Source organism: Macadamia integrifolia, chromosome 8 (assembly GCF_013358625.1).
Source record: "Macadamia integrifolia cultivar HAES 741 chromosome 8, SCU_Mint_v3, whole genome shotgun sequence".
In the NCBI taxonomy this organism is placed as follows: Eukaryota; Viridiplantae; Streptophyta; class Magnoliopsida; order Proteales; family Proteaceae; genus Macadamia; species Macadamia integrifolia.
In genome coordinates this window covers 3,251,316-3,264,364 of record NC_056564.1, presented here as the reverse complement: position 1 = coordinate 3,264,364, position 13,049 = coordinate 3,251,316, and the positions used below count along the sequence as shown (strand labels likewise).

Sequence of the window (13,049 nt, the reverse complement as noted above, 5' to 3'; positions counted from 1 at the left end):
CCACAACCAAAAAAAAGAAAAAAAGGCCTTCAGTTCAATTTTACAAATAATTCTTGGAGCAGCAACTTTCAAGCTGTAAACACCTACAATAGGAAATCAAAGATCAAGTTTAAGAAAATCGCTACCTGGTCACGCTCCCAATGCCTAGTAGACACAAATAGCGGCGTAAAGATCATACTACCCTGTTGGATGCTTGTACCTCTCCTTTGGTTGGTCCCCATGTTGGCACAATGGCCACGCAACTAAACATGTTATAAAATCATGATTACAATAGACAAAGCTAAGGGTGTTAATTTATAATTGAAACCAAACCGATTATTGAATTCAAAATCGATCCAAATTAATTGAATCAAATTGATTTGGTTTAAATTTGATTTGAGTATAGGAGTATTTACTTTGGTTCAGTTTTCCGCATCATCCCTCTGAACCGATCTGAAAAACCAAAACCGAGCTGATTGACACCCTTAGACGGAGCCCCCTTTCAGAGGTGAAAGCCATCCCGATTGGTTTGCAATGAGTGTGTTACCAAGCCCAACCCATTTATTAACTGGTATGGTGGGCTTGTCTCATGAGTCACGAGCTACGACTCGTTTCCGGTCAGGAGGCCTTCGCTTTAACTCATGAGCTTTGGTGGTCGAGTCTTTCTGTCTGTGTCTCTCCTCTCACAGTTTGCTTTTGCGTTCTTCTCTGCTCTCTACCTCGCTCACTGCCGCCATGCTCTCAGGGGATATTCCTCCAAGCCAGACCATTTACATTAAAAACCTCAATGAGAAAGTCAAGAAAGAAGGTATGCTCCAAAACCCATTACTTTTGTAGGTTTTTTTCTTTTGTGTTTTTCTGTGTCTTTTTCCTTCTGCCCGTGTCTCTCAGTGTAGCATTAGGGTTTCTGGAAATCTCTGCAAGAATGCCTCCTTATTGGAACACTATTTCATATACGATATTTTTATCGTTTCGGTGTTTGGTATCAGTTCCATGAGTTATTCAAGCTTTCTGAAACCTCTTGATGGCGGCGTCTTGTCTTACCATCTGATGATTTGAATTCTACTTGTATCTTAAATTCTTAAATAATTGAAAGTTTGGTGTGGAAATTTTGGTTGCAAAGTTGTTTGTCAATGGAGCAGACTGAAATGGATTGTTTGGAATCTTCATATAGCAGTATTAATAAGAGTAAGATAGGAATTTAACTGCTAGGTAATGTTCAAATTTTTGATCCAGTTTGAGGTTTTCTTTTGTTTGGTTGTAGGACAGAAAACATTCAGGTGGTTGAGAATGCAACCCAATAGTCGAAACCCTTAGTGAATTATTTATGAACTTGCTTTCTTGCTTAAGCTGCAAACATCAGACTGCATTGCATGGTTTGATTGAAAAGACTTAGTTTGGGGTGGAAGTGATTTTGGTTGCTTTCGAAATTCAGTTGTCAGTTGAGATTGGAGTCTGAACCAGGGCCTTCAAATGCATAGATTTGAACTATTAAGATGCGTTTCTGGTTAGAAAATAGGGAAAAAGGGTGAATAACTACTTCTACCCAAGAAATATGGATCTCTTGTGCATTTAGTTGTGCACTGAAGAGTTCCTGTGAAAATGTGGAACTCACTCCACAGTTTCTGGCATGGGCATTTTTTCATTTTTTGAAGATATTGGAATATGAGGTCATAGAAATGCATTACTCTACTGATTGGGCCATGACTAGAGATACTAGAGATTATTCATTTTTCAAAAGCCTTGATATGCTGACTGCTTGAAGGACCTTAGTGTTTAGGGAATATACAAAGGGATGATCATAATATGCCTGATACATATTATTCCTATTAATATGACATAATTGGCTTGAGCATGTTCTTACTAAGTTACTAGACCATAAGATGGCTAGCTAGATGCTCATGTATCATTTGGTGCCTTAACCGTATACTTGAGTTGTACCTGTCCCTTTTCCTTGTACAGGGCACAGGTGTTATGTGCATCTAAGGTTATCCAGGTAGTGGGTCTGGTTTTTTTTTGTGAATAAAGTTGATAGTATTTGGTGTCTTTTGCTTTGCCACTAATAGCATGGATCTTGACTTCCTTAGGACATCTTGGAGCTTTTACATGTCCTTGAATCTCTGACATTATGAAGCATTATACTGTTTTGTTAATGTTTGATTAAGACTCTACACCCCTAAGAAAGATTAGAAAAATTATATGGGCGCATGTCAGGTAGCAAAGAGGTTTCTAATTGAGGATGACAATGAAATTCTTTTTGCAAGAAGAGGGTTTTTCCAAGAAGTCTGTAACTGTCTAGAGAACAGTCAAAGTGTCCCCTCATTCAGTAGTGTATCTCAACACTTTGCTCTATATTCACGTGCATATGTAGATCGTAGATGTTACAGGGCAGACTGACTTCCTTGTTATCACATAATTACCAAAACTGAAAATTGGTTGCTTTTGGAAGTAAATTGTTGTTGGCATTGTTTTTCTCATTGGAAACAATCCAGCTTGAATACATTGTTTCTTATTTGTCTTGAAACCCTTATATTCAATTAAAATCACACCAACAGGGGGATCACAAGTAGGAGCCTTTCCTAATTACTAATAAAATAGAGATAGTTATACTACAGAAACTGATATCCTTAGATTAAGGGACCAGATTTATCTATGAAAGAAGAGGTTGAGAGTGGCTTGGGATCTCAGGTACGTCATGGAATTCTTAACATGTTTTGTATACTTTTGTGAAGGCATCTGCCGCTCTAATTTGTTCTCTCCCCATACAAATGGTTTTCACAATAACAAAATATATCTAGAAGCATAAAAGATCTCTTCAGTACAGCATCGGAAAACTGGGTTCTTTCTTTAAGACAATTATCCAGAATCTAGTTGGCTAAGCTGATAGAAGCAGTAGTGATGTCTCCAACTGGATGTCCAACTTCAGTAAACTTACTACAATTAGAACTATTTTTAGTTGCAGAAGTGCTGACAGAGATGACTCTGCAACCAACAGAGACCTCCACCTTCATTAGTAACGTGGTGGCCATGGGTTGTGATACCTTATCTTGTGTAAGTAAAAAGAGGCCCTTATATGCTCTATAAGTCCTCAAAGAGCTGTGCTTTAGACAAAAGTGGCCTCCATGCCCTTCAGATAGAGGAAGTACACACTACCTGGAATTAGTTACAGATGAAGTCCACCAAACTATCAACTATTTTTCCCTTCCAGTGAGCTGATCTGAAGGTTCATTGCGATGTTTCTAAATCTCATATTTCTTTGTTTACAAGGGATCCACAAAGTGGCACCAAGTGATAGATCCCAATGTTTGACCTCTTGATTCTCTGTAGATTCTTGCTGTACCCTTTGCAAAGTTTGCATTGAGTTCTCTTCCAATTAACAGTAAAAGTAGAAAAAAGTAAAAGGGTAAAGGGGGGAAAAGGCCCTTTATATGCTATACAGGGCCTCAAAGAGCTGTGCAATAGAAGGTTGTACTTTACACAAAAATGACCTCCATACCTTTATTTATTTATATATTTTTTTGAGGTTCCAGAAAGTGGCACTAGGCAACAGATCCCAGAATTTCATCCTCTAGATTTTGTTTTTATAGATTTTTTTCTGCATCAAGTTCTCTTCCAGTTCATGCTTAGGTGGAGGGATTAGGTCTTGAACAATCATTCCTTTTGAGATACTTTTCCCCTCATCCCTGCTTAGGCTCAAGATGGAAGAACAGTTTGTTTGCCAATTAGGGATGTTGCATCTTAGCCAATGTGGAATGAATTACCGTACACACTTTTTGTCATGCCTGTTCTGAATCTGCCAAACTAAAATGAAAGGAGCAATTTAATAAGGGAATGAATGTTTTTTTTTCACACTGGACCCACCTCGAGCACATTGCTTGAACAAAATAGCCTTCCATGTGAGGTAGTAAGAAAAGACTATGCAATTTCTCTGTATCTCTTTTTCCACCCCATGATGAATGCAGATATTTTTAAGACAGTATATCTGATGTACGGCCTTTAAGAAAACAGCTAGGATAATTCGGGGGGTTTGAACTTGAAGAACAACATAATTACTTAGGGTGAATAAAACTTTGAAAGCAATTGGGAAGGATGACTAGGTCTAAGAGGGATTTTTCATCTGGAAAGACAGTAGCCAATGAGGAATTAGGTTCATGTTATAGTAAAAGTATGAAAAATTGGGTTGGGTTTTTAATGTGTTGAATTGGGAACCTCTGGTGACGATTTGAGCACTGACACATGGAGGAACTTGATTTGTAGAGAGATTTGCTAGGATCTAGGTTCATCTTTTGTTCTCATGGATATCAATGTTGGTTACCAGCTGGGCTGTTTGTTTTGGCCCATTCAGTTCTAGGCACTTATGCATTGGGCTGAGCATATTTACTGGTGCCTTTGAAACTGTAACAAGAAGAAATCCTCACTGCAGAAGCATTAGTTCTGAAAAACATCAGAGTATTGGATGAAAAAAGAAGAAATAGAAAATATGTTCTGATGGTTTGGTTGACCTTTTTGTATTCTAGCTATATATATTGGTTCTGTAATTATCTTTTGTTGCGTTGAACAGGTAAGCTAAATGTAAAAATGTTTAACCTATGTTTAACTCAACTCAACTCAACTCAACTATACCTTTTCCCTACTAATGGGGTTGGCTCCATGAATCCTGTTTTTGCCATTCAACCTTGTTTAAAACCATACATGTTTAATTACGTTTCTTATTATAAAATTCAAATAATTGAATTGAGTGCTTTATGCATTAGTAACTCTGTTTCTTCTTTTTTCAGAACTGAAGAGATCTCTTTATGCTTTATTCTCTCAGTATGGAAGGATCTTGGATATTGTTGCCTTGAAGACACCAAAGCTTCGAGGTCAAGCATGGGTTGCATTTAGTGAAGTTACAGTTGCTAGTAATGCAGTGCGTCAAATGCAGAACTTTCCATTTTATGACAAGCCCATGGTTAGTCTTTGTAATTTACATCAACACTTAATATGTGTTTTAAGTATGGATTAAAATTTTTTGACATCAGACTGGACTTGCAGCTATCATGTATTTTACGGGTGACAAATGATAATTTATCATGAAGGGAGATGTCTTAAATAGTTAAAGAGGCTTTTAGTGGATTTTTCACTGTAACTGCTTCTGATGGAAAATTTTTGGAAGTTTGTATTTATTGCCCAATCTGTATTGTTGGGTGAGAACAATATGATCTAGTGTATGTAAGAGTATGAAGAATTCCAAAGAGTTAGCTTAGTAAAAAGAAGGGAATCACCTTGGAGAAACTTAGGATATGGTCTTTCCATATGGCCTAAGATTTCCATATGGTCTTTATTAACTTGTGGTTTATCCCACCCCACCCCCCCACCCCCCCCCCCCCCCCAAAAAAAAAAAAAAAAAAAAAGAAAGAAAAAAAAAATCTAAGACTTGTGGTTTCTTGATGGTTATTACAACTTTCTAAAATAATTACTTGTATTGTTTTCATTTAGTAAGTTGCAGAAATAGTTTTTCCATCTCTATTTAATATCCTTATCACTTATTAATACTTTAGCATCTTCACTTTAGATGCATCCCTCATTTTAGTTGGTTTATGGATATCTTTTTCCCCTTCCTTTTAGCTCAAATTGAAAATTATATTTCTTAGTCCTTTCTTCCCCTAATATATTCTTATCTTCATTTCTAGCAAATTTATACTTCTTTAAATCCTTCTCACCTTTAGTCAATTTCTTAGCCTTAATACCTGCTTGAACTTTATCATTCTACCATTAAGTTTTCTTAGATGAATGTCGTTCTCCTTTAGATTTGCCCAGAACCTCTTTAGCTACATTCTTAATATAAGTAGTTATCTCGTTCCACATCATATTAGTGTCTCCATCGAAGTCCCACCCTCCCTATTTTACTAATTTATCAATTTTTCTCCTTTTAAGTTCCACCATCTTATCTTAGGGCAAATAATCTCACATTTTCTACAATTCAGTGTTTTAAAACACATATCTATGACCATTAATCTATGTTGCATGGTTAGGCTCTTCCCTGGTATAACCTTACATTCTTTACATGATAATATGTTGGTCCTTCTAGTTAAAAAGAACTCTATTTGGCTACTATTTTGCACATTTTTTTAGAGTTTATTAAATGTTTTTCTCTCTCTTCAAAGCTTGTTTTTACTATGGATAATAAGCGACACATATTCTAAAATTGAAGTCTCTTCATTCCTATCTCCAAAACCATATCCATTAATTATTTCATGACCTCTACTATCTCTTCCAACATGCCCATTTAAATCTCCCCCTATAATAATCTTTGCTCCTTGACTACCTAAGTACCTATCCATGTGTTCCCAAAATTGTTTCTTAGTATTTTCATTCAATCATTTTGAGATGCATGAGCCCTAATTATATTGATTACCTCTTTTCCTAACACAAGTTTGATAGATATTTTTCTATTGCTAATTCTTTTAAGATCTTTGATGTCACTTTTTTAATCTTTGTCTACTACTATTTCCACCCCACTTTTATTTGTTTTATCCCCACCATAGCATAGTTTATTGTCATCTATTCTTTAGCTTTTTTACTCTTCCATCTAGTCTCTTGTATACAAGCTATGTTAATTCTTCTTCTTCTCATTATATCTATCAATTCTAAACTCTTTCTTGTTAAAGGTCATATGTTCCAAGATGTTAATCTAATACTATGCTTTTGAATTAGCTTCTTTACCTGCACCTGTTCATGGTGTGTGTGTGTGTGTGTGAGAGAGAGAGAGAGAGAGAGAGTTGGTGGGTGTGAGAGTCAAACTGAGAGGGTGTGGCACAGAGTTGAGAGAAAGAGAGAGTACCAGATGTTCAGAAAGTGGGGAGCCCAAGAAGGTTGCTCCACTTGAGATAATGAGGAGCGGAAGTAGTTCATCTATGCACACTGTAATTTGATTCTTCCGTTGAATTGAATGATGTAATGGAATTTACTAACTAAGATATACTCTTTTTGACTGAAGATGAAGCTCTACTCATTGAAATTTCAAGTACTAGGATTGGTTGGAATTAACATCACATGTGAATCAGGGCAAGTGGATATCAGTGTTCCCTTGCTTTTCTTTGGTGATCACAAAGGTAATTGGAGACCCCCAGAAATGTCATATTTGGGTTAGAATATAAAAGGTTAATTTGTCATGAATAAAACCATTTTATTTTCATCATAAATTACTTCCACTAGTTAAAAACAAATGTCATCCAGGCAGAACTATGAAAAAGCAAGAAAAACTTATAAAGTAGGCCAGAAAACTGAAGAAAAAGAGGTGCATACTCACTGGTCTCAGATTGGCAATTGCAGATCAAGATCAACACCAAAGAGGTTTCTTCTTGTTCTTCCATTGTCTACATCTAAATTTTGATCCTAGCGGTCTTCTTATTCTTGAGAGGGAGAGAGTTCGTTCGTCGTAGGATCCTTGTATTGAGGATTGATTTCCTTATATTTAGGACGTATGAGGTTTCCTTGGTCGTAAGAAGTTTCTTTGTATGATGAAATGTTATAGAGGGACCCCAGAATTATAAATTTCATTACAAAGGGTATATTTGTCTAGTGAATACCAAACACCTTGAAGTAGTTTGTGCTTTTATATAACAGTTATATAGTTACATTTATCAGGAATTCAGGATAGTCAAATCATCTATCTACATGGCGCAATTAGAAGACTTTAGGGATGATAGGCATGCTTGCACTCAATGAGAATCAAAAAGCTTCTATATTAAAGAGTAAGGATGATCTCTGTTATAGCTATAGTTTTTCAGGGAACCATTAAAAACAACAACTCTCAAGTTGCCAGAGCCCCTAGGTCTGCCCTGATCCTAAATACAGTCAGGTCAAGGTGTGGTCAAGGATTATGGTGGTCTCCCTAGAATTTCTCTTTCCATAGTTTTATGTTTTCTATATTTGTGAACCCACAAAACTGCTATGTTCTTTCTCATAAAGTACAAATTTGCAAGCCAGTCCTTCCCTGGTAAACTTGGTTAGCTTCCTTTGGAACTTTGAAGTGCATTGAATGTTTTGCAATTCTTCTAGCAGTAGGTTTATTTCTAAACTTAAATATCGTAGATTTTCAGAATATACCTTGTGGCTATTGTTAATGTGTGCGTTAATAAGATATTTATAGATGTGTATGAGTCCATGAGATAATACAATTATGTGACAGGAGATTTGTATGAACACTTTGATAAATATGTGATACATCTCATTGTGTATGACTATTTCCAGATCTAATCATTTCTTCTGTTCTGGTATGTATAACCCGCAGTCACATTACTCGTAAGAAGGGAGGTGTGGGTGGCGGGTGGGGGGGGGGGGGGGGGGGGGGGACAGATACTGGTATCATATTTTGTTGAGGGAGGATGTACTTAACGTAGGGTTTAATGTGTGAACTTACTTTAATTGGGTATGTTTTACTTGTTGCAGCGGATACAATATGCAAAAACAAAGTCAGATTGTATTGCAAAGGCAGATGGGTCTTATGTTCCACGGGAGAAGAAAAAGAAGCAGGAAGAAAAAGGTATGTGTTTCTAAGGAATATTCTGTAAAGGGTAGCAGTCTTCTGGAATGTTGTCCTTTTTGTTTTTCCTTAATCAGATAAAAACAACTGTTGATATGATGAATTTCATGGTTCCCCTTTTCTACTTTTTTTAGGGCTGTTTGGTTAAGTGAAGTACCATTTCTATTGGTAGAATAAGAAATGGAATGAAATGAATGTAAGTGAAAATGCCAAAAGTGAAGTAAAATCAACAAGTTTTAGATCCAAACTAGTTTTCTTGCTTTTGGATGCAACACAAATTTTTGTTGGCCCCACATATTTTTCTTGTTGGGCAATATTTTATTTTAAACGACCATTTCCATTTTCTTCTTAAAAATAACACCGAATTTTATTTTACCTGTTTTCCACTTGTTTCCGATATCGCTTTACATCAACATTGCCCCAAGCCTAGGACCATAAAAATTTGTTTTTACATTTTATTTTCATTTCAGTTTACTATTCTTTTTGCCAATGAAAAATTTATTTCACTTCAACGAGGCCTGATCATTCTCATGAATGAAAAGAATGGTCTACAAACTATTGATTTTCAGCCATAGAGGTGGCAGAGAGAAGTCTTTTTTTCTTTGGTTCTTTTAGTTGGGGAGTAGAAAGGTATAACATGATTTGATTGGGGATGGAAAGTTTGAGAACAACTCTAATCAACCTGAAGTGAAACTTGGGATTCTGTTGACTATTCCTTGGTACTAAAATCTGGAAAACATTTTGGTATATCACTTCAATATGGTCAACCAGAGGGTGCAAATTTTTTTTTCACTATCCTTAATATAATATTTCAGAACATAGTCTTGTAAATGTTTTCATTTAATCCCAGTTAAAATGTAATACCATCACAAATATATTTGCATGAATGGAGGTGCATACCATTTTGAGCAGCGCTTTTGTTGTTAGTTTCAAAATGTTAGGGTACAGACATCATTTTCCTGACTGACTAGTTGTTAGAAGTGTTTAACCTGTTGATCTCTTAACGATTTCAGTTTTACTATGTTTTGGTAGCATTTGTTTTATTTGAATCTTTGTTTGCAGCTGAAAGAAAACGAAAGGCTGAGGCACCACAATCTGCTGGTACTGCTAATGGTACTAGCGATAACATAAATGGCGGCCCCACTGTAAGTTTGTTGTCATTTTACTTTTATTTTTGAATTACACTAGATATTGTGTCATTATTTTAATTCTTTTTGAAGGCAGTTGTCAGTGTCAATTGAATCCTATAAAACATCAATGAGTATATTCATTTTTATTAAAAAAAAAAAAAAATTTAGTGGCTAAATTCTACTGAGACAGGGAAATGATCTATGCACTTCAGAGTGTGGATCAAAGAAAATTTTTGCAAAATCAATTACAATTTAAATTCTGCTTATTTTTCATCAGGCCAAACACCTCGTGCAAAGAGAACCAAGCTCCACCATCCTTCATCTGCACCTCTGTTTCCCCCCTGAATTATGGTTAACTTTTATGTCACCCTTTTGTCTCCTTCAGTCAAACTCAGACATAAACCATAGTCACAATCTAGAATTGCCTTCATTTCCAGATGGAAAGATTGTTATAAAGCAAATATTTGATGCATTATATTTGTCTTAACCAAATGCAGAATTTGTTTGTTCTAAGAACGTTAAAAAGAGAAGAAAAAATCTCATTTTCAATCAACCGAATAACAATCAGAAGGTAATGTTTGAACTTAATTCGATAACACTATTAGATCCATATCAAGTAACATCACATATAATATGCGTCCATATATTCTGGTGTGTAATATTCAATCTAATAATTTTGATCCAAAATGTCTCTGTTGGACACATCAGTAAGGCTAGCTCAGAGCTTTAAAATTAAAAGGTAGCTGCATATTCATAAGTGTCAACTGAACTTTCATTTCAATTTTTCTCACGAAGAAGGATTTCAAAGGATTGAAATATTCCATGGGAAGAACTTGGATGATGCAGACAGATTACAAAATCCGGCTGGATAACTGGGCCCTAAAAGAGTTGTGGAAAAATGAATGAGAGAGAGAGAAGAGGCATGCTAACCATGAACAAGGCTATGATTTGTATCGAACCACTTGACGGAGAACCATTTTCTTAATTGTAACAAAAAAAACTATTCCATTTTCCATCTGAAATATGTTTTATACAACGCTTCATATAGCCAATAGCCTGACCCAAGTTCCCAACACAAGTTTGACTTTGCACTGGGATGAATGATATGATTCAGATTGGAGGAGCTAGAGACAGACCTAAAATGTCTCTAGGAGAAGTGAGAAAAAACACCAGAGCTGAGGTCCGGTAACAAGTGTATCTTTGAATAGAGTTGATTAGTGGAAGATGATCCATATAGCCAACCCCATCTAGTTGGGATAAGTCTGAGTTGAGTTGAGTTGAGTTGAGGTGAATCTGACTTATCGACTCTTATTAAAATTCGTATTTAAACTCTAAAAACAATTTTGGCAACTCAAGTGCTTCGACTCTCTTGCTAAATAAAACCACTAATGTGTTTCAACTCTTTTGCTAAATAAAACCACTAATTTAAGAAATATAATTTGTGTAGAACTTTAATCTCATCAGACTTTCTAAAGTCGAAATCCCATCTTAGATTGACACTCGGATCCATGTAGCCAACCCCATTAAGTTGAGATAAGAGTGAGTTTTTTGTTGTTGATTTCCAAATATAGCTCAGAATTGTAAGATCTTGGTCTCATTGGATATGTAACTTGATAAGCTATCAAACAACACAGAGATAACGCAAAATAAAGAACTTTTGACCATCTCAAATGAAGATCAAATAAAAGTGACGGAAATAATCCTATTTCTTATGCCTTGAAAACACCAAACCTGAACCAACACTCTGTAAAGCATAACCAAGCCACTGAGTTTTCATCAAGGAATGCTCCCCCCATCATTGGATGATGATGAGTGATGATGAGAGTTCTGTTTTGGAACTAACCCCCCCCCCTCTTATATGCTCTGGTAAGCACAGGGTGATTTTCCATGCGTTCGTATACCTAATCTTTTTGAATAATATGGACATTCTGTGAGGTCTGCTTATGAATTCTCTTTTTCTTTTGCCTCTTATTTTAATTGTTTGTTATTTTTGCATAGGCTTCTTTCCAAGGAAAGGCAGGTGCTCAGGATGCAGCTGCAGCTCCAAACAATATACTTTTCATCCAGAATTTACCCCATGAGACTACAAGTATGATGCTGCAAATGCTATTCCAACAATACCCAGGTTTCAAGGAAGTACGAATGATAGAAGCAAAGCCTGGTATTGCTTTTGTAGAGTTTGAAGATGATGTGCAGTCATCAATTGCCATGCAGGCCCTGCAGGGCTTCAAGATTACTCCCCAAAACCCTATGGCCATCAATTATGCCAAGAAATAACTAAATCTTTTAGTGGTATGTGTCCTGAATTTTCTGAGAAATATGATGGCTACAGAAGCCATATGCGCACTGTAATTTTGTAACCATATGAAATCATCAAGACAATTAGAATTAGAAAAAACATTTTTTTTTTTTTGGATTGTTTGTTTCATATCAAAATTTGAAAATTTTTGCAGACACACACGACATGTATAACCATTGTTTCACTGTTTAGTTGGACTAACCAAGGTCCGGACTCACTTATGTCTTTGCTATGAATTGGTCTTCTCCAGTCTGGTCGATATTCTTCTGGATAGTTAAAAGCGTCATGGTTATTGGTTTTATTTGGACTTGCCACTGCATTGGTAATGATGAGAGTGTTAACCAAATACCTAATTTGTCTTACATCTGCAATGTTGGATCCATGGTCCTCATGTTCTTGGCCTTGGGTTCAACAGGAACTATGGCTTATGAATCTTTCTGTCTGCAGCCGAGAAGCGTACTGAGATCTGATGGAGAAAAGAGAACAGGTTTACCGAGGACAATATTTAAGCATTCTGGTTAAAGGTTCTGCTGATTATTTATCTATACTTACCATTGCATGTCTCTACTTATATTGGTCTTAGATGCTCTAGGGTAAAAGCTTCTGTCCTGTATCAAATGCAGGAAGGTTTTGAAAGGGCAGGGTTTTTAATTCTATTTGTTGCTCTTAAAAGGGAAACATAAGGCACAAAACCCTCCTATAGTGATGATTGGTTCTCATCCTTGCAAAACATTGATGTGATCTGTGGTCTGGGGGTTGAAATCAATGAAATATCTCTGGGCATTTAAACTTCATCCTTTTAAGATGTATGGAGCAGTCAGAATGACAGAATCAGGTAATGTAAAAGAAAACAACAGATGATACTTCAGAAAGAAGTGTCATGATTGTAGCTATGACTTCCTGACTTCCTGGATGTGCAATACCAACATCTTATAACTAATGTGATTGTTAGATATATGCTTTAGAACTTTATTTATTTCTTTTGTAATTTTGGTTGGATGGGGGCGGTCATGTTTTGTTTCAGGGATATCTCTCTTTTCTGTGTAGTGGATGATACAATAATACATAAATTTCCGGAAGTAGCTACCCACACACTTTTTTATTGCTAGAAAGT

At 36.0% G+C, this 13,049-nt stretch overlaps 1 protein-coding gene across 1 annotated transcript; it reads left to right on the top strand.

Annotated features, from left to right (window-relative positions):
• Nucleotides 1-592: 592 nt before the first annotated feature.
• Nucleotides 593-12,194, top strand: LOC122085721 (U2 small nuclear ribonucleoprotein B''-like). The gene is made up of 5 exons (XM_042654241.1): nt 593-787; nt 4,758-4,930; nt 8,413-8,506; nt 9,569-9,651; nt 11,635-12,194. The coding sequence occupies exons 1-5, from the start codon at nt 715-717 to the stop codon at nt 11,911-11,913; spliced, it is 702 nt and encodes a 233-aa protein (XP_042510175.1). The 5' UTR covers nt 593-714; the 3' UTR covers nt 11,914-12,194.
• Nucleotides 12,195-13,049: the final 855 nt, after the last annotated feature.

Bases quoted from the DNA above. Each gene is read 5' to 3' on its own strand.
- LOC122085721 (XM_042654241.1), top strand. From the start codon at position 715: ATGCTCTCAGGGGATATTCCTCCAAGCCAGACCATTTACATTAAAAAC. The intron at 788-4,757 runs GTATGCTCCAAA...TTCTTTTTTCAG, and splicing joins TGAGAAAGTCAAGAAAGAAG to AACTGAAGAGATCTCTTTAT. The intron at 8,507-9,568 runs GTATGTGTTTCT...CTTTGTTTGCAG, and splicing joins AAAGAAGCAGGAAGAAAAAG to CTGAAAGAAAACGAAAGGCT.